Raw genomic sequence first — 23,102 nt, forward strand, 5'->3', positions numbered from 1 at the left:
CAAATATTATTATTTCCTGTTTAGAACTAGGCAAAAGGAAGATAAAACAAAAACATTACATTTAGACAAGCAAAAGCAACAATTCAATATTCTTGAAAGGCTTATCACAAGGTTACTTTGTAGAACAGGAAGTGTCAAACTATGCACATCAGCTGCCACCCGACATATAGATGTCTCTGACATGGCAATAAAACGAGAAACCATTTGGTTTAATAATAATAAAAAAGCAACATCAGTGGGTACATATTACATGTAGCATCTAGTCCTGGTTGCCTAGCAACCAGTCATGAGTGAACTCCACAGAGAATAAAAGCCCTTAAATGAATGTACAGTTTGTGCAACTTTCAAGGACTCGAAGAGATGTGCCAGTAGTTAATCTAAATTCTAGTTGGCAATTACCATACTCAGATGGAGGAAGGAGAATCCATCATCATCTCTCAGAATCAACTGTGAGATTAACTAGAAGCGAGATTCTACCCTTTAGGTTTTTACCTTTTGAACCAGTGGTTTTCTAGGAAAAAAAAATATGACAGTATGATTTATAAATTATAAAAACTTTATGCAGAAAAAAACAACAAAATTTCATTAATATAACTTGCATTCATTCATTCAACAAAACACGTAATACCTATCATACACCAGATACTGTCTCAGCTACTGAAAACACAAATATGAACATCACTTTACAAGCTTTCAAACATACTATAATGGAGAAATCAAACAGTAAACAAACAATAACAATACCACAAATTCTGTGATACAGAGGAAGGCATGGGATATTATGAAAACATCTATAAAAGACTTCCAATTCAGACTACGGAGGTGAACTAATTAATGGTCAGGGAAAACTTATCAGAAGAGGTAATGCTTGAGGTGAGTCTTAAAAGACAAGCAAAAGTTATTGTAAAAGCGGAGCATGGGGAGAATATATATAGATTTGCGTATTTATATACATCTACAATATACTTTAAATATAAATAAAATATATATTATATATATTTAAAATATTTTAAAATTGTATTAAATACATTTAAAATACCTTAAAATTATATTAAATACATTTAAAATGTTTAAAATTATATATATAGTATATATCTATAAATTTACATAAATAGAAGTGGCAGAAGGAAAAATATTCAGAAGGTCATAGAGGTGAGTGAGCAAAAAGCATGTTGTGTTAAAGGAACTTCATGGCATTTGGTGAAATTAGGATCTCAGTGTTAAAACAGGAGTCCAAAGAGACAGACAGCCCAGGCCTCTTCCAGAAGGACCTCTTATGCCAGGCTAAGAAGTTCTGGCTTACTCCAGAATGAAATTGGAGAGGCAGAGATGGGTCTTAAGCCAAGGAATAATATAAACACATATGGCAATGATGTAAAATATATTAGAAAGGGCAAAGCAAACAGACAAGAGGCTATGATAGCAAGAGATATACTCAAGAGACAAAACTGCCAACAGAGTTGAATGCGGCAGGTGGGCATTAAGCAAGATACTCAAAATCAATTTCTGAGATTCTTAACTCACTGACACAGAGCTCTAGTAAATTTAACAATCATATATAAATGTTGTTATATATGAAAATGTATGCTATTCAGTCCCTGCTGAAATATTAGATTTGATCAACCCTCCCTTCTTCCTAACCCAACAAAACAATTATACAAAGGTTATAAAGCTGTCTGGGAAGGAACAGTTACTGGAGAGCAGGAAGAAAAGGCAAGGAAAGGGGAGAGGGGAGGAAGAAATAAAGGAAAAATAAAGAAAACTAAAAGATACCAGAAAGTAAAATCTATCCACACTTCTGAAAGAGAAGTTTAAAAAGAATTTTTCAAAACCATAAAGGAAAACACTATTGGTGCTTGACTATATAAAACTTGAAAATGTAGGTATGTTGACTAATACAATTTTAGAATTTTAGAAAAAAAGTATGTAACAAATACAACAAAGAGTTACTACCCTTTAAAGTATGTAAGAGCAAATAAGATCAGGAGATGCTATCAATAAGTGAGCAAAGAATACAGGTAGTCAATCCCACCTCAAAATCAGGAAAATGAATTATTATTACCAACAAAATGCACAGGATCACAATAGTATCTCTATGTCTAACCCATTAGCAACTGTTTTGACTGCTCTATCTTGTTCAGAGTATAGTAACATGGCAGTCTTATACAAATATGAGTGTATAGGTAGAATAGGATTTTGAAAAAGAAATATACATACATACTTAAATCTTTAAAATGGTTCACACCCTTTGACAAATTAATTTCAATTCTGAAAACCTACCCTAAGAAAATGATCTAAAATACAGATAAAGGTTAACATATATCATTGTTTTACAGTTAGAAAAAAAACTGGAAATGGTCTAAAGTTTCCCAAAAGGAGATAAATATGCTACAGTACAGATATACAAGAAAATATAATGTAGTCACTAACAACAATGTTTTTAGAAAGATTTTAATACTAAGGTAAAAAAATTACAATGTTTATAAAAATGGAAAAAATTGTCACATAAACGATAATTTCAACACTAAGTAAAAAACAACAAAAATAACAAAAACATAGAAAGGCAGGGTATGGTGGCTTACCCCTGTAATCCCAGCACCTTGGGAGGCTGAGGCAGGTGGATCACCTGAGGTCAGGAGTTCGAGACCAGTCTGGCCAATATGGCGAAACTCTCTCTCTACTAAAAATACAAAAATTAACCAGGCGAGGTGCCCCGCACCTGTAATCCTAGCTACTCGGGAAGCTGAGGCACAAAAATTGCTTGAACTCAGGAGGCGGAGGTTGCAGTGAGTGGAGATCGCATCACTGCTCTCGAGTCTGGGCAACAGAGCAAGATTCCATCTCAAAAAATAAAAATTAAAAAAATTAAAATTAAAATAAAAACATAGGATAGATATTATTTCTGAGCAGTAATGATAGTTTTTTCCTTTTCCTTTCCTGTATTTTCTAACTTTATTTTTTAAATAATGAGACTATATTATTTTTGTATTTAGAAATGAACTCCATCCATCTCATCTATCCTCAATAAAAGTATGCCTTAACCTTGTACTTACAAAAATAGCTCATTCGAGATCTTTCTGTAAAGTTAGTTATCTCTACTCATTTAACTTAAACTTATCAAGCAGTTCTGCACACTGTTGTTGAATTAAAAGAGCTATCTACAGTGCCCTAAATTCAAGGGTAACAAGTACATGGTATTAAGAACTTCAATTGGAATAATGGAATGAAAGCAAGAAAAAAAAATAAGTTTTTAGTAATCGAAGGGGTTTCACCACTTTAATACACTTTATTCACTTTACTGCACTTGGATTTATACGCATAACAAGGCTGTGCCTTTATATTACCTGAGGTGGTTGAGCAGCGGCTGAAGTCTTTCATCAGACTGCACAGCAGGCAAGGACCTGGCTGTTAACTAAAAGCAGGGAAGAAAATTAGTAAAAACAGCAAAGGCTGAACACTGAACATATTTGAATACTAAATGTAAAACGAGTTGAAAAGCAGATAGGGAGGCAATACTTAAAAACATAAGGTTATATTTCTCTTTTCTCAAATCAAGAAATTATATAAAAACCTGACACATTACGCGATCAAAGTTAGCTACATGGTTCTAAGGACACAGGATATGTCACTAAGTTTAAAAGTAAAGAAAAAGGTGAGCAAAACAGAGAGTAAAAGGGAGTGTCCTGAGTTCATGAAAAAGCATTCACTTATAAGACTATTATCTTTGTAAATAAAAATGTAAAAACTTCTAAATATAAAACTGTATAACAACCAATCTTGTAGCACTGAGTCCTAAGATGATGAAGAAATTGGGAAGAGAAATTCTGATTTATAGCTATGCCACTGTGAAACTGGTTACATATAGAAGTGTATGTACTTCATTCTGCCAGCTGCATGACTATAAGGAACCAAGAATATCTTTTAAGTATACAGAAGCAACTCAAAGTATTTAATATTAAAATATGACCTCAAATTGAGCTAGGAAATAAGAAGTCAGAGCCAATACTGTGTACCAACTTGACAGCATATCAACAAATGTGAATTTCTGATCTATTTTATTACAACAATATTAATTATATATCTATATATCTCTATTTTCTTCTATGTTCTTAAGAGAATGCCTTTTTATAAGAATTTGACACAAGGAAATAAAAGACATCCATTCAAAGTAATCTGACAGTTTGAGGTAAACTTAATAAAACATCAAAACAAAAATAAAAGATAAATCTCTTCAGGATTCAATTATGATCAAAATGGTTCTCATATTTTACTAATCAATCATTTAACAATTCACAAAAAAGAACCTTAAGGCAAGCAACAAACTGAAAGATACCCTTTGGGTTTATATAGTGTATCCTCTTTTTAATTTTTTTAATACATTAATTACAATTTCCTAAAAATGGAAAACAGACATTTAATTCATCAAATCTAATTATATTATGCAAATAAAAATAAAAATATCATCTAAAAATATAACTTTTTTGAAAAAAAATTGACCAAAGTGCCATATATGAAGTCATTTTTATTAAATAATTTCTAATGATAATGGAGAAGCTTTCCCCAATTTTGTACAAGAGTCAACACGTTGACAAAGTTACTAATTTAAAATACGATAAAGTGAGACAATTAATCTGCTGCAATTTTAGCACAATCAATACACTTTCAGTATCCCTGAGAAATGCTAAGTCTTGTATTTTGAAACATGAAAGATGTTATCAAGGTTATCAAATTCTATAAACAAAACACTTGAATACTTTAATACATCCTTTACCTGTTAATGTCAAATCCTGTTACAAAAATGCCATTTTCATTGTTCAAGAGATTTCATGTCTCAGAACCAAAGCTGTTTTCTAAAATGATTTAAATGATTTATCTAGACATTTCAAAAGTCAATTCTCTGAAAACAGAGCAGACAGAGTGGGCTTTTTCAGTCACTTCTGTCAATCTATATAGTATGCCTTCTAATCAAACTGTCTTTTCTAAATAGAGGCAAACAAAAAACACCTCAGTAAAAGCAAAATATTTCTAGATGTCTGTTCAGTCCATATAGGAAAGATTTTCAAATCTACACCTTCCTCTTAATTTCAGTCTTCATTTCCTTTTCCCTAAACTATTAATACATCTCCACTGTTATTTCTGCTGCCATTCTTGCCCCTTCCTAATTTATACCAAGGTCAGAGTGAAATTTTCAGAATGAAAGTTAACCACACCCCTCATTAAAATCATCTAGTAATTCCCTCAGGCTCCCAGGGTAAAGTTATTACATCAGTCTTTCATCAGACATTTTCTTAAAATTTTCCTTTTAAGCGGCATTACTGAAACAATAGGCACTGAATGAGTGACTGCCGATACAGCTTCTGCCAATTCCACAAAACACAATGACAGCACATCAGGTAGAAATTTTCCATAGCTCCAGTTTTCTGGAACACATGTGTTCGATGATATGCATTCTCCCATCCTCCCCTTCCCACCTCCAACTTACTTTCAAGATTGAATCTAGCAAGAATGATTCTTAAGACAGGGAGAGGCCAATGATCTGAGTAAAATTATTTCAAGGAAGATTTTTGAGTTTTCCAAAGATTTTCTTTTCAACTTTTAAAACAATTAGCATTTACAAAAAAAGCATGCATCTCTCCATGCTAAGGATATGAAGTAATAAAGCTATTTCAAAGCTCTTTAAAGTGGCAAACCCATCTGCTAACCTTTTGCTGACAGAATGCAAACTTCATTTTAGGAACTGTTGGCTCCATTTCTTCTGAAATTTTTCTCTGAGCTAATGTAGTTACTACTTACATCCACTGGACTGTGATTGGTAACTGCATCCCTAGCACTTGCAACACAACAGATGCTTAGTTTAGCAAGTATTTATTGAATATGTAATAAATTCAAGAAATTACAACTATGTAATTTCATTAATTGATAAAAATGAAAGTATATGTCTATATTTCATAAAACTTTTCAAATCCCTCCTTTGAGCAAAACTAAATATAAATCAAAACTAAACTAAGTAACAATTATCAAGTCTTCCAAGAAAGCAATACACTGTCACAGTAAGATTTTTAGCATTACCTCTACAACCAGAAAGCTGTATCTATCCAGGTTAAATCGACTTTGGCTTCCAACTATGTTTTAATTTTTTTTCTTTTTATAGAAAACACAACAATATACCTGACACATAAATCACCAAGAATGAAAGAGAAGGAAGATCTATCACAGTTTGCATCTGCAAAGCCTAAACGAGTTGTCTAAGTTAGGGCTATTTCATGGGAACCATCATAGAAGTTGGCATAACTTATAGCTTATTTCTCATTATTGTTGAAAGGTTAGGGGTGAGTTAAGATGTCCTTTCATTATTAAAACTATATTAGCACACTGAATTAACCAATACAGTTTCCACTGTTTTTAGACAAGTATAACAGATTACTAACTCTTAGATAAATCTCATTTTAAAAATAAGTGTCACTGAGTAAATTTTGCCCTTTGACATATATTTGGTTACAAAAATAATGCATTTTACCAACTATTAATCCTCCATTAAATGCTAATAAATCAGGTGATTACTCTAGACTTCACCACTACACAATATATCCATGTAAGAAAACTACACTTGTACCCTCCTAAATTATAAAAATAAAGAAAAATGCCCATAAATATCAAATACATTCAAAGTACAAGAGACAAAAGAGAGTCTGGAGGTGCCTGGTCCAACTTTGTCATTTTATACATTAGGAAAGCAGGTTCCTCAGGCCATAAGCAACCAGTTGCTGGCATGGCCAGAAGCCTTCACCTAATCTCAGAGCACCTCTGTCTCCTTTGAGTCCCCCACCTCTCAAAATAGGACAGCACTCTTCAAGATTCACTTTACCTCACAGATTTTTAGTCTTCAAGATTCCCAAATTTTTTCATGGAAAATTTCTTCATGTCATTAGGGATTTGGCTCAAATATCACCTCCTCACAGAGGCTTTCCCTAACCTTTGGTAAAGGGTAACTGACACTTTACCAACGGTTGGGAATTTTATTTCTCAAGATATACTGTAACAGGCACTACCAAAAGATTGACCACAACATAGTTCCTTCTTTTTTTTTTAGACAGAGCCTTGCTTTGTCACCCAGGCTGGAGTGCAGTGGTGTGATCTCAGCCCACTGCAACCTCCGCCTCCCATGTTCAAGTAATTCTCCTGCCTCAGCCTCCTGAGTAGCTGGGATTACAGGTGTGTGCCAACACCCCCAGCTAATTTTTGTATTTTTAGTAGAGATGGGGTTTCACCATGTTGTCCAGGCTGGTCTCAAATTCTCGACCTCAAGTGATCCACCCGCGTCGGCTTCCCAAAGTGCTGGGATTGTAGACGTGAGCCACTGCGCCCAGCCATAGTTCCTTCCTTCTAATCTATGTCTCTCTGATTTTTGGTGGAAAGGGCTGGGTCACTAACTGATTGTTAGAAATACTGACTGAATCTATACTTTCCCAACAAGGGTCTGGTAAAGCAGTAGGTATTCCCTAACCCTTTGTAAAGCAGCAGGGTATTCTAGCTATTACTCAGGTACCTCACAACATTTATCACTACCTGAAATTATCTGATTAATTTTCTGACTATGTCTTTCTCTCATCACAAGAATATAAGCTCTGTCAGGGTAGGAATCTCTTCTGTCTTGTCATCGCTTTCCCCCAACTGCTCAGAACAGCACAATGGTATGGCATGCAGTAAGTACTCACTAAGTTTTGGAGACTGAATGTAAGGTTTACCCCTCTCAAATATTTCTGACAGAGGCATGAGTTTAGAAAAGTCTGCCCTTGACCCTGATCCTTTTGGTCTTATATTTCTAATTGTTTTCATTAGTAAATATGTCCTATCAAGTAGAGGAGTCATACACGTTTCTCTTTTCATTTCCAGCTAAATGGAATATCCAACTCCTTCTGTTAAAAGGAGGGCAAGTGCACTACCCTGCAACGTAGGTGAAACTGTGACCTCCTGGTTCAAAAGAAACAAGTAGCCCCAAACTAGCAGTCCAAAACTCAAATTTTGGATTGTCATCTGAAAAATGATGAGGCTCATAAATCTGGAAAGAGAAGCGTTATTTCTCATAAAGGGTTGCAGCCTGCCGGATGGCCATTCTGATAGGCTAGATAGCCTCTACCCAGAAGCCAGAAACAGACACTTTGAGGGAGGAGCGAAGGAAATAGGAATTTATGCTGAACAGGGTAGCCAAATACACATATTTAATAAGCTATAGGAGGAGTCATGAATATTTATGAAAGGAGAAGCATGCATACACGCAATTAAGGTTCGCGTCCCTTCATGAGTCAGGTGTAAAAAAAATGGCGGCATTAGCATGATCCAAAGGTGGAGCTTTCAGGCATCGGATATCAAAAGGTGAAGCAGAGAACATGAAAACCCTCACTGCGCATCCTCCATAGACTGGCCTGAACCACTCTGTGGTTAATAGTCTCTTGTCACGGGGGAATGTTGGTTAACTGTTGTGTGGAAACTGCAAAAGGGAGCGTGAGCAGCAGGTGGTTGGTTGATATCAGGGATGGAATGAGTCTTTCCAAAGGGCTCATTTCTGTTTAGCCTAATGGCAGTTAGCAAGGGATGGGGCATAATGAGGCATGCCCAACCTCCCATTCCATCATGGCTGGGAACTCAACTTCTAAGGTTTCTCTAGGGTTCCCTTGGCTGGGGGGCCTAAAATTTTATTTTTATTTCTTAAAATATACTATAACAGTCACTACCAAAAGAGTGACCATGACATAGTTCCTTCCTTCTAATCTATGTCTCTCTGGTTTTTGGTGGAGGGGGTTGGGTCATCAACTGATTGTTACAAATAAAGCAGAAATACTGGCTGAAGGTATATTTTCCCAACATTATTAAAAATTTCAAACATACAAAGTTCAAAGTCGTTTACAATGAACACCCATTTAAAAGAACAGAAAAACCTAACCAGCCAAGACTGAGACTGCTTCAAAAATTTATATAAAGTAACTAAGGAACAGACAGTGTAAATATGACTCTATTCAAATAAGACTCAGACCAATGTAAAGAAATAGCCTTTGTTATTTAAATCACAATGCTAAAATAAAAGTGTGTGTTTAAACACCTTTCAAGATATTATTCCTAAATAAATAAGTTGCAGCTCCAGGTAAGTTAGTTATTTTGAAAGACAGTCCAAAATGTTTGTCTCAAAACACCTCACCTAAAAAGGACATAAAGTTTTAAGAACACTGAAATCCAGCTAGGCACAGTGGCTCATGCCTGTAATCCCAGCACTTTGGGAGGCCAAGGCTGGTGGATCACCTGAGGTCAGGAGTTCGAGACCAGCCTGGCCAACATGGTGAAACCCCGTCTCTATAAAAATACAAAAATCAGCTGGGCAGGGTGGCGGGCGCCTATAATCCCAGCTACTCAAGAGGCTGAGGCAGGATAATCGCTTGAACCCAGAAGGCAGAGGTTTCAGTGAGCAGACAAGAGCAGAGATCGCGCCACTGCACTCCAGCCTGGGTGACAAGAGCAAACCTCTGTCTCAAAAAAAAAACAAACTGAAATCCAATAGTAATTATAAGGTAAATCTACTCAAGAATAGAAAAATCTGGATAAAAAGCATGCTTGATTGTCATATCTTTTCAAGAGTAAAGCAAACAGAAAATATTTTTCTTTTTAGATTTCCCTCTTAAATTAGATCTCTTTAATATAGCTAAAAATAAACTTCATCAGGATGGAAAAAGTACTTGTTAGAATTACATTCTCTATTCAATAACACTTTTTAACAAGTGGGGTAGGAAGCAATTTTGGTTGCACCTAGGAAAAGCAAGAGGAAAGGAGACTATGGACAGTGAAAGCTTCAGTTTTATCAGAGATATTCTCATCCTTTCCTTGGATTCAATCCAAGAAAGTTCTGAAGCAAATACAACCCTCTAAATTTATGCCAAGGAAGAAGTAAAGCTCTGCAGACTGAATCACTTAACATGTTTGCAATTCTGTTTCTCAGATTTTAGCTTATCTTTCTTTTCATTGTGTTGGTTCTGTAAATAACTAGGAGAGACCAAACCTCCCTGCTTCCAATTACTGACCTTTGTTACAGATTAACTGGCCTTCTTTGTTGTCCTTACCTAACTCAGATCAGATGGCACCCAAGACTCCATGACAGTTACATCTTCAGTGTGGAATGTTAAATATCTTTCCAGAAAGAAAAAGACCTCCTTAACTAATCAAATCATTGTAGGTATGCATTAAGCCTAACATAGAAAGATGTTGAAATTGTGTTAAACTTCCCTACGTTTTGTCTATATAAGCGATCCTAAGCTTTTACACTTTGGAACACTGCCTTCCATTCTTTGGAGTCTGTGTTTCCCATGTGGCTAGTCCAAACTTTTTGCTTGAATAAACCCTCTTTAAACTAGCCTGTGACCCTTTTGATTATTTTAGGTTGACAATATGTTAACACTGGTTAATTCCTGGAGGTAAATACATGAATGTTCTACTATTTTGCACACAGTTGTGTTTGCAATAGTTCAAGAGAGGAAGAGAGGGAAGACTGACTTATTTCCTAGCAGGGTAAGGAATGGCTTGGAGGAGGACAAGCTAAAGTAGAGGCAAAGAGGTCAAAAGGGTGGCACATCCAGTGATCTAGGGATCCAAGATGAAGAACCAAATTATGGCAGAGGCAGTAGCGACAGAAAGGAAGACACGTACATATGAAATATGTAAAGGTATGCTCCATAGAACTATTATCAGAGAAGGGGAAGATGGAGAGGACATGCAGGTAGGTAGATAATTCTATCAACTGCAAGACAGTGGGTACAGAAGAGGAAGGTGGGAAATGAAGGAAATTTTAAGTTTCATTTTAGGCACGCTGAATTTGAGGTGCTTTCAACTAAGAGGTAACTAAATATATATGGATGTAGAGACCAGGAGAGATTTAGATTTAGATTTAAGTGTTATCAGCAAATAAGTAGCAGATAAAGCCATGAGCTGGCTAAACCTTCCCATATCATATGCATAAAACAGGGATGTCCAACTGTCATCGAGCTCATTAGGGCACTATGTTGAGGGTTCATGCTGTAGAAAAGAAAAAGTATTATCTTTCTTTCCCATCACTAGGTTCATGACTGAGAGTCCTATAACAAAAGGCAGATTAACAAGAGTAAAGCATACAAATTTAAGTTTTACGTGATATGGGAGCCTTCAGAAATGAAGACCCAAAGAAACAGGGAAACGTGTGTTTTTTACGGACAGTTGTGCAAAAGTATGATTGAAGGACAAAAGGGTAGAGTCTAACGGTAATAAACTGGGGGAAACTTAGCAAGTCCTGTTTATTCAGAATCTTCTCTTTGTCCCTGTGTCTTCAGAGACAAGACAGGTTTAGGAAGGGCACATCTCTGATGAAGGCTTTATAACCTACCTCAGGAGGAGGTCGGCTAGGGTTTATGGCCTGCTTCAGAAGAGGAGCCAGGAGAAGGTGAGAATGACCACCTTGTTTCTGTTGTTCCCTCAAATGCCAAGGAGCATGTCCTAAATGCCATCAGTTACAAGCCACATCCAGGAAACAGTACAGATTGAAATGTCTGCTCTGGATAAGGAACGGAAGATTAGAGATATCTGTCAGGCATGTGCCATTCTTAATTGGAACAAGAAATTTTGCCGACAGACTTGAAGTTGTGTAACACTGATTTTAAGCAATTATAGATTAGTTATAAAACATAACCAGTAGCTCCTTTAACTCTTGCTGTACACCTAGAATAAATGAATTTCACTCTGTGAAAAAATGTTCCTCTGCCTCCAGCTATGAAGCTGGCTGTTGCTCTTAAAACTCCCTAAAGAAGATTCTGCTGTTAGCCAATTGCTATTTTGAAGCAGAATTGTTTAAAGGGATTGATAAAGGCCTGTAGGAAGAACATATTTTTCATGATTTTCTTTGTCAAATGATGAGCACGAAGGGAAGGAACAAGAATACACAAGGAGGTAAATACGTAAGCAAATATGGTAAGTGGTTCTTAAAGAGTTAACAGACATTTTAAAAGCAAAAGTGGCCCAATCTGTTGAAAATGAAGAACAAGAGGGTGGCTTCATTTTAAAATAATAAATCCCTTCTCTGAACTGTTCACCCAACACTGGCGAAATTAAAACACATAAAAATGACAGGAAAACAATGCTCACTTGGAAAATATTGCTCAATTTTGTTCTCTGGTGTTTTTACCCTCTACCACTCACTTCAGCTTCCTTACAAAAACTCAAGAGGAATGACAATATCAAGAAATCCAAGATAGGTAATCAGTACAATTTAGGTCCCTTCTTTTCATATAATATTGCCTATTCGAAGAACCAGCATAGTACTCTCTTACAGTGGTATTAGGGCGGTGGCATTTATTATTTACAAATGACAAAGAGATGAATATTATTTATTATGTAAAATGACAAAGAACCAAATATTTTAATGGAAAACAAATAAGGAATATTTTTCAAAATGTCTTTGCATTCTTCTCATTTCACATAAGATTTGAGATGGCTCCTACTGCATTTTGTAACTCCCATGAGTGCCAACTCAAAATCTAGAAATCTGTTTTTACCAGCACTTTTCTGGTAAATTAAAGATGCATAGGTTATGGTTATATATGTATTCTAAGAGATAAACAATTTATAGACCAGGAAAAATTTTTTTTAAATCAAAAGGCAACAATTTATTTAAACAGACCTCACAGCAACAAAAAGATATAGCTTTAGAGAGAACAGGTTGTTCAACAGAACTATCACTTTTATTACTGGGACCAAGGCAGATGTCAAATAAAATTAACTTTTACAAGCAGCTGCTCTTTTAACTTCATTGATTTTAACAACAGAAAATCCTGTGTCTTTTGAACTACATTTTCTTATAATAGCAACAGATCCCAATTACAAACCCCAAACTGTGAGATTCCACATTACATTTCCCCTTACTCCTGGAACCAAATTTGTTCTCCAGTTTCATGTCCTCCCTTGGCAGGCTGAGATGCTGTTCATCACTAATCTTAACAGTCGAGTGTTCAAATGCCCACAGCACTTTTTGGTTTCCACAGGGCTCTCACACACATTATTTCAGTTGATCTTCACAACAGAGGTGGTTTCATCACTACAATGCTTTGATACACGGAAATTTCTCTATCAGCTGGCTGCAAACATGATTTTCAATATGTAAGCTCTAAAAAGCAACCAACGACCTTGTCAAGCAAAACGCATAGATTCCATTTGAGCTCTAAACATGCCCAAGTAGTTTAATTTCCAAAGAATATTAAACAGTGCAGAGTTAACAAGATATTTCCAGTTCAGGGGTCTGGATGATATGAAGAACTGAGGAAGCAAACCTGGGAATAGTGCAAGCAGACATCCCAGTACTGATTTTTGATCATGAAACCTATGGTGTGAAAAGAAGCTTGTTATTCAAAGGCTAACCTAAGCACCTTACTGATGCTCTACATCATTTAGAAATGTAAAACAATCGCTTGAGCAAGGGGAAAAAAAGGTATTAAGAGATATGCAGTGATAAATGTACATGGATCACTGACTTTTCTCCCTTAGAGTAAAACACCCATAAAATCATTTTACTTCCAGAGTACCCTGATAATTTGGGTTCAAAATTCTTAAGCTATTAGAGCAAGCAGTTTCACATTTACATTTCTCATAAGCAAAAGAAAGATCTGGCAAACAGAATTCAATGTATTTTATTTTTTGCATTGGTACTGGACAGCTTGAACTGTCAACCTTTTGTTTAGCCTCTTTTGGAATTGCTCTTATGGAATAAGAATGCAGCATGCAGTTGGCATTCCTCATGTTTTACTATGTGCAGGAATTCTACATCAACTCCAATCCTTGCAATATCACTAACAGGGATATTATCTCTGAGGCTCCTCAAGACCTCTCAAACTGTTCAGCCAAAGGTACCTGGAACATTCAAGGAGGGTGAACAACAGGTGACCTTTATGCCCTAACCATCAACTTCCTTTAATCTCATATAGTTTTCTTAAAAATGTATACATTTGACTCTAGAACATGTTATTGCTTTTACTATAAATATGTTTAATTATTTTACCACTGAGTAACACAGTGCCATTGTTATCCTATGGTTTTATCTATTCCTTAGTACATTTAGCCCCATACATTTGGCTATTTTATTACTTTAGAAAACATATTACTACATTTTTACTCCTTACAGCCCACCTGAGGTAAGTCTTTGGTGGTACAACTGAAGCTGGGAGTTGGCTGAGACGATTCTGGATCTTTTCACTGTGTCATTTCATGTGACTACCACCATTTAGAGAAAGATGACATTTTTATCAGCCAAAAATCTTTTTATGCAAAGACTCTAAAAACCATTTAAATTCCTAGATTTTTTTCATTCATTTAATAAATTTGTGAGGCAATAACTGAAATTCTAAAGTTCCTTATTATTACTGTATTTTCATTCATCATTTTTGTCTCCTAAACATCTATACCATATTTACCTAAACATACGTTTGTCAATTTCTTATTTAATGTAAGAAAATAAACGCTTATCTAGGTTTTCCAGAACCAAAACCATTCCTTTACTGTTTATTGTAAGCATTAATCTTGTGCAAAATCTTATTATGTGGAAGTTTCTCATAGAAATTCCTAAATATGCACATAAATTCTACTATGTACACTGGAGTTGCCAACTGTATCTACAGGCATCCAGTAAATGTTTAAAAGATGGCCCAGACTGAATAGTGGGTTTCATAGTGCATGTTGTTTATCTTCTGTAAACAGTATAGGCCATGATTCCTTTAACTTCCTGCTGAGACTGTTTCCAGACATATAGCCTGCCCATTACACTGGCAATCTTACCGTTTTCCCTAAATATTACTAAACAGTGTATCACTTTTTGCAAACATTAAAGATAATCTATTCTGCACTACACTTAAATACATTCTTTATTAAGTAATCTAAAATCAATGTCAAAGGTTCCACAATTATATTAATTACCAAAGTGAAGAGACACAGAAAAGACATGTATATGAAAATATACACTATCATTTTCTGCAGGAACTCTTTTTCCCCCAATTTGGACTTTCGTTAACATTTGGGAATGGCTGTAAAACAAATGAGAGTGGGCTGAGCGCAGTGGCTCAAGTCTGTAATCCCAGCACTTAGGGAGGCCCAGGCAGGAGGACTGCTTCAGCTCAGGAGTTCGAGACCAGCCTGGGCAATATAGCAAGACTTCATCTCCACTAAAAATAAAAAAAAATCAGCCGGGTGTGGCGGCACATGCCTGTAATCCCAGCTACTTGAGAGGCTGAGGTGGAAGGATTGCTTGAGCTCAGGAGATCGAGGCTGCAGTTAGCTATGACTGTACCACTACACTCCAGCCTAGGCGACAAAGCAAGACCCTGTCTCAAAAACAAAAACAAAATGAAACAACAAGCAATGGGGAGTGGCATGTAGGAGGTGGACAAGATTATTACTAATGCCTCAGTGACAGCAATCTGTTGTGTAACAAAACATAGTCCTTGGAAATGCACTTGAAGAACTGAAGGGCAAGTAATCAACAAGAATACATAGAGATTTCTATTTCCCCCACAGCTGAACCTCAAACCACTGATCCAAATGTATAATTCAAGGATGGTAGCCCCAGATGGCTAATAACATACCTCTAATGTTTATGTTAACAGATGCTGCAGAAAGTATTCATTTGCTTAGTACTGCAGCTACTTTTTCTCGCCTCTGTGACTTAATTTTCTCTGCTCTCTTAGAGCACAATGATGTCTTCCTTGATAGACATCTTGCCTTTGTAGATGTTGAAAATGTTTTTAGTTAAATATAGAACAGCCCAGTGTGCCTCTACATCTCATTCACGGTTTATTTATCTAACTGAAATAATCAGATATTGCACTATTTTTTGACTCATTCAGTTTCATTTAAATTTAAGCTATTTTCTTTAGTCATAAACTAATCCTACAGTTTTTCTTTAAAAATAAATGAGACTATTACATAATTTTTTCCTCTACTAAAGGATTTCTATTTTTAAGCCCTTCTAAAAGGAGCTTCTTAAACTATGTGACTAACTTTAATTACACATAAACATGTTTTGCCTATTAAAACTAGAGACCTGTGATTAATTATAAAACTTTCCTAATTATATTTAAAACAAAACAGAACATGAAAAGTAAATAATTTTCATTGCCAAAACACAAAAATCAACAGAAACCATTGATTATGGAATGAAAATAGAAAAGTATAATGTCTTTACTGTGATAAGCACATTTATGCCAATTGGAATTTTCACCTCAGCCTTCTGATCCAACATTACATAGGATGCATTTCACAAATATTTAATTCATCACAAATTTAGAGACAAAACTCATTTAAAATTATTGAGGATGTTGGAAGGAAAATGAAATAGACATATTTTGAAATGTTGTAACAAACACATCAGGGTTGTTCCAAATCCTTTTCCATCTCCCGTTTTTTCCCTTACAAAATTAGGAATCATCGCAAGTAGCAACCTAGATCACTGATGTCTTCTCATTTCTAAATTCACAGAAGTTTCAAATAACACAGAATTCCTTTAACAACACAGGAGCCCCTCAATTTAATGTATTAATACCAGTAAAAATATAAATCAGCTCCCTGCTAATTTAGGTCACCTAGTAAATCAAAATTACATGCAAAATTCCATTCTTACAAAAAGTAGATATTTTTCTTATTCCTTGTTTCCTTAGGTTATGACATTTTTCTATCTTCTTTTAGATTACAGACAATAATTAGAAAAGATGCTGGTCTAAAAGTAAAAAAAACCCTTACCTGCTTGCATAAGTTTTTAAAAAACAATGTAGCTATTATAACAACTGCCTATTTTTCTGACTGCCCAAAATGATGACCTGCCACTTTCATGATGGAATGGACCCTAGATAATATCATACAAGGAAGAAGGGTGTAGATTCTAGACCACTGTGACATACTATTATCTATACCTGCCCTATCCTACTCAAAGTACCAAGGCATAAAATCAAGAGTGAGGGTAAAGTAAACATGTTTGGGGATACACTTCCTAAGAGTAATCATTTTAATATATCATATTTGTAAAATGCTCTTTGATATCAGAACAGCTGGCTGAGACTTTTAAATGACCTTGACATACAGTTGACTGATTGCTTTCCAATGACATTATTTCATATTTTCTGGCACAATCACGCTGATAGTGTTTGATGGATAACCAGACAAGCAAAGGACAAGTCTGAGCAATTGCCATCCTTTATACTTGACTTCTTCATGTTTTATTACATATCTTAGGAAAAGGGAAAGGGAACAAAAACCCATAGGCAATGTTAGTTCCAAGGGGTCTCAATACACACAGGAAGCCCCAAATAGTATTATTTTGAAGCAGCCACAGTCTTTAAATAAAAATACACTTTGTTGTGACTAAAGAACCATCAACAGTTATAAAACTAGGAGGAGGGAGAGATTTTCATCTTGCATGTCTTCGTTAAATTTTGTTTTCTTTAGTAAAATGTTTTGAATGAATGGTCACGAGATCCTCTGAACAAAGCACAGAGCACCAAATGTAAAGCTTGATTTTCCTGTTCTGCTATTTGTGCCTGATTTATTTCCCCCTCAGTTTATTTTAATCAAATGCAAATTAACACCAGCATGAACTAAAATCTGTCCTAGCAAGATGCTTCAACAGTGCTCTCATGTGAACTGTCAAAGAGTTCACATAATTTTAAAGTCAACTACCAAAAAACACATGTATTTGCCATAAGTTGCCACTGATTTTTTAAATTACATTAACATTACCTAAAAGTACAGTAAATATTTTTGATTAAAGACATATCATAAACATATGGGCAACAAAGGACTTAAGGAAACAGGACATTTGCAACAGGAGCTTGTGACTTTTCACCAACATGGACAGATGATTTTTTGGTCCCTATGCAAGGTAAGAATGAAGATGCTACTCACTAATAGAAGCAAGAACAAATCTGGAAGAAAAACTAAAAGAGATTCAGTTTTGTCCATGTTAAGTCTGAACTGCCTGTTAGGCATCCAGGCAGAACTAGATAGACTTAAGAAAATAAAGCTGTAAGGCCAGGCACAGTGGCTCACACCTGTAATCCTAGCACTTTGGGAGGCCAAGGCAGGCGGATCATGAGGTCAGGAGATCAAGACCATCCTGGCTAACACAGTGAAACCCTGTCTCTACTAAAAATACAAAAAAATTAGCCAGGTGTGGTGGTGGCCACCTGTAGTCCCAGCTACTCGGGAAGCTGAGGCAGGAGAATGGCGTGAACCTGGGAGCCAGAAGTGAGCAGAGATGGCGCCACTTCACTCCAGCCTGGGCGACAGAGCCAGACTCTTAGTGAATTTGAGAAGGATGGAGGGGATGAGCCACTGGCAACAAAAATCCCTCTTGATCATTCAAGTTTGCTGCCTACCACCAGGAAACTCCTTTAAAATGTAAATCCTTTAAAGGGTAACTCTTTTAAAGGGATTAGCCTTTAAAGTCCCAGAAAGCAGCAGCACTGGAAGAAGGCAATCTCAGTAGGGTATAATCTGCAGGCTCCAGTAGGAGTGAGTGCCCTGGGGCAGCTGGTTGGCTTGTACCTGTTTTCATCAGCTCCTCGCCCCATCAGCCTTTAGTGCGGCCCTGAAATAACCCAACTGACACCAATTTCTGTGGCAAGGGGCAGGCAATCATTGTCTCAAAGCAATTGGAGAAAGTCACATCAAACCTCAAACTTCAAAGAAAAAAAAAAACACTTAAAACAATTTTGCTTCTCCTGATGCCTCAGGACACCCCGAGCCCTACACGAATCCACATACGCAGGCATACCAATTTGCAACAGGCTTAGTCACCCCTAGAATTTTTCATAGTTATTTTAGGTATTTCCTCAGATCTCTGCTTTACTCTTACTTCTGTAGTTTTTCCACGGTTAGTTTTGGGAGAAGGAGCCAACAGCCTATATTAACTCTCCATCTTGACAGAATCCCAAGTAAGTTAACAAAGGAACAGCTCCCTGTGCTACAGTGTAGGAAACTGGTGAAGTATTAGAAAATAGAATTACCTGTAAGGATTAGCTGAGTATAAATAATCTAATCCTTTTTTGGAGACGGGGGTCTCACTCTGTTGCCCAGGCTGGAGTGCAGAGTCCCAATCTCGGCTCACTGCAAGCTCCGCCTCCCAGGTTCACACCATTCTCCTGCCTCAGCCTCCCGAGTAGCTGGGACTACAGGCGCCTGCCACCACGCCTGGCTAATTTTTTTTTGCTTTTAGTAAAGACGGGGTTTACCATGTTAGCTAAGATGGTCTCGATCTCCTGACCTCGTGATCTGCCTGCCGTGGCCTCTCAAAGTGCTGGGATTACAGGCGTGAGCCACCGTGCCCGGCATAAATAATCTAACACTTTTAAAACACCACACAGGCCAGGCGTGGTGGCTCACGCCTGTAAACCCAGCACTTTGGGAGGCCGAGACGGGCGGATCACGAGGTCAGGAGATCGAGACCATCTTGGCTAACACGGTGAAACCCCGTCTCTACTAAAAAATACAAAAAATTAGCCGGGCGCGGTGGCGGGCACCTGTAGTCCCAGCTGCTCAGGAGGCTGAGGCAGGAGAATGGCGTGAACCCGGGAGGCGGAGCGTGCAGTGAGCCGAGATCGCGGCACTGCACTCCAGCCTGGGCCACAGAGCCAGACTCCCTCTTCAAAAAAAAAAAAATCACACATACTCTTAAAAATACAAACAAATCTCAAATCCAGTTGCCAGACTAATAACCAATAATTAAGAATAATTCTTAACACAGAGAACTCTGTTATACTCCTAAGCATGAGATGTTTCAGTTACAGCTTAAGGAGCCTTGGGAAGTCCACTCATGTGCAGCCTGTGGCCCCTTGCACAGCCACGTAAGGATATGCCTGAGCCTACAACATTTCCTTATAAAGAGATAAAGAGTTCTCACAAGCTGTGCTGCGCATATCCCTTAGGGACTATCTTTCCCTGTTCTGGGCTGGAGGTTTCTTTCTTTGTTCTGTTTAAGCATGTGCATTATATAGTACCTGGCCAACCTCACTGCTATATCTGGCAAGGAGAGAACAGGGTTGTTCATCCGTAGCACGAGGGGACAAGGGCACACCCACAACCTCCTTGCCTTGGCTGCAGGATGAGACCCGCTGGACATGGGGACCAACTCACTGCTGAAGCTGACTTTGCCACCTCTTCTCTATGTGAGTAAAGTGTTGTTCCATCCACAGCCTGTGTGAGTCGTGTATCTCTTCAGGAACCCAAGAACTGCACACCATGTGGTGGGCTGGCATCCTGGGACTGCTGCTCCTGACGGTAGGTGTTGTTACACTCCTTGCTGTCCTCCACACAGTGGGACTCCTCCCCTGAAGGTGGTAACAGGTCTCACTTGCTCAGTAAGTACAAAAACATTCTCAGAATCATTTCTCAGTAAACTTCCAAGTGACTAGTTAATCTACATTCTACTTTTGAACTAATTACAGTTTCTACTGACAAAAAGGGCCAGCTTTGAAACCCTAGTGTATAGACTAAAGTTTTCTCAAGAACACTGCCCTGGAGAAGACTACTTTGCAGCTTAAAGATGAGGTGGGCAGGCTGTTGCTAAGGCAATAATCCTGGGAAACGTGGTTTGCTGGGATTCCAACCAATACCACCAGAAAACTTATCGGCCATTCATTCTAGTGGGGTTCTCCTTTTCCAACCTCTTTCAATATAAAATCAATGTTATGCATGCTCTAATTGTAGTCAGAGATTATATACTAGGGATTTTAATATACGTAAAACTGAAAGGGGAAGTCAGAAGTCAGATGGAAAGAACATAGTAACAAATGATGTAAGCCTGAGTTGAAGGTCAGACATGCCTGGGTTCAAATCCTAGCCCTTACTAGCTATATGACCTTTACTTCATTCCTTAGTGCCTCAATTTCCTCATCTGTAAACGAGGGTACTAGTCCCAATTTTACACAGCTACTGTAAACTAAACTTTACTGTATTAACTAAAATTAATAAATGAAGGGAACATATAAACAGGCCTTCAACTATATATTCAACAAATATGCATTATATAAAACAATGGACTGTGTGCTAAAAGCTAGTAGTTGCTGCTAGTAACAAACACTACTAAAACTCCCACCATCACCACTACTATTACCTCTCCTATTTCAAATTAATTGACTGAGCTTCACTCAGAATTAACATGCTTACCCTAGAGACAATTATTTTAAGAGTACATTTACAGAATTCTCAAATTATTTCAATCCCCAATGTGTTCAATTTGCTTCTTTAAAAAAAAAAAAATCAAATTATTTACTGCCATATGGTTTTTAGTAAAATGTTTCTTCTACAAGTTAAATGTGTTTGCTTCTAATTGTTTCTAAATGTAGTGCTTGTAGTATCATAAAAATAATTTTAGAATCCAAATTTCATTGATCAGGTCAGGGGCAGTGGCTCACGTCTGTAATCCCAGCACTTTGGGAAGCCGAGGTGGAAGGATCACTTGAGGCAAGGAGTTTGAGACCAGCCTGGGCAACATGGTAAAACCCCATCTCTACTAAAAATACAAAAATAAGCCAGGCATGCTGGCATGCACCTGCAGTCCCAGCTACTCAAGAGCCTGAGGCAGAAGAATAGCTTGAACCTGGGAGGCGGAGGTTGCAGTGAGCCAAGATCACACCACTGCACTCCAGCCTGGGCGACACAGAGGTTTCCATCTTCTTGTCCATCTTTAACAACATGAATATTTCATAGAAGATGGTAAACTTGAAAACACTGATTCAAAATCGAGTGCTTATTCCAATTAAATTTAATATTAAACAAGCTTATTAGAAGTCATTTTTGTTGTACAAAAATGCCACCTAAAAGTCACCAAAAATAAACATTAAATGCATTTTCCATTCATCACACAATTTTCTGAATTGCTTTATTTTCTGAATATGAAAAAAAATCAAATGTACAATCTATGTAAGGGGAAAAAGGATTAAGGTTTTTATATAAATAACCAACCACAGAAATGTTTATTGAGTGTCTACTCAATTTTCATCCATTTTCCCCAGACATCCATCTCACCAAGCCAAGTTGTTACACAATAATTCCTATGTCAATGCTAGTTATCTAGCTGTTTTCCCAGGTCTCATTTCTGATGCCTAGGCTTGTCATTTAATATGAAATATGACTGGCTGAGCTATAAAGATAATACAACTGTTGGGGGAGTTGAACACACCATATATACTGGACACATCAGGAATGTGTCCACCGTGCTCAGCATCCTTATGAAGTTCAATTCACCCATCTAGAGCCTCTGCTCAGGCAAGGCCTCGCTTTCCCTAAGGATGGATCTGTGACTAAGAACATAAGGCTTCAGATTATCTGCTCTCCGTGGTCTTCCTGCCTCCAGTCCATTCTTTACTTTCTCATGGCAGGGAACTTGCCACAATACAAATATGTTCCACTATTTCCTCGAATAAGTCTCTTAACCCATTCATGCCGTAGGTTGCAAATTGTTTTGTGAAAAATCAGACCTTGGCAATGAACATGAGCAGGATATAAATAACCCCCCACAAGCTTAGCGTTCCAATAATGGAACACTAGGCATAAATGGGTTAAATGACTCCTTACTGTCCTCCATATACAGTCCTAACTCTTTAGCCTATTCTCCCCTCTTTCAGCCTCCTCTTCTGTCCCATTCCTCACCTGACACTTCTTCCCTTTAGGCTATACTCTTCAGACATTCTGAACGACAGCTCCTCCACTGGTCCAGCACTTCCACACCTTTACTCTTTGGAATTCCAATTCTCCTTCCACAAACACCCAATACCCTTCTCTGCCAAACACCTATTTAATTTTTCCATCTCTTAAGAATCTTCCAAGAAATTTCTCCTATCTTAACCTTATAGCTGATGACTCCCTTCTTGGCATCCCTGCAACACACACTCCTCTGCTGCTTTGTACAAATCTGTTTGCTTGTCATGCTCACTCTCTTGGACTGTAAGCTCCTTTAAGGGGGAAGCCAGGGCTTGTTTAACTGTGACCCTGCAAAACACAGCACGGAGTTTTCACTCAATAAGTGTCTCTGTAAAATGAATTAATTAACCTTTGTTTGT

General features: G+C 37.2%; 1 protein-coding gene across 2 annotated transcripts in view; it reads right to left on the reverse strand.

Moving 5' to 3' along the window:
- PRIM2 (DNA primase subunit 2) overlaps positions 1-23,102 on the reverse strand; it is a 312,401-nt gene that overhangs the window by 132,682 nt on the left and 156,617 nt on the right. For both annotated transcript variants that reach the window (XM_077998744.1, NM_001266600.1), the window contains 1 exon segment: positions 3,345-3,412. In XM_077998744.1, the coding sequence (XP_077854870.1) occupies positions 3,345-3,412 (68 nt within the window).

This window comes from Macaca mulatta, chromosome 4 (genome assembly GCF_049350105.2).
Source record: "Macaca mulatta isolate MMU2019108-1 chromosome 4, T2T-MMU8v2.0, whole genome shotgun sequence".
Lineage (NCBI taxonomy): Eukaryota > Metazoa > Chordata > Mammalia > Primates > Cercopithecidae > Macaca > Macaca mulatta.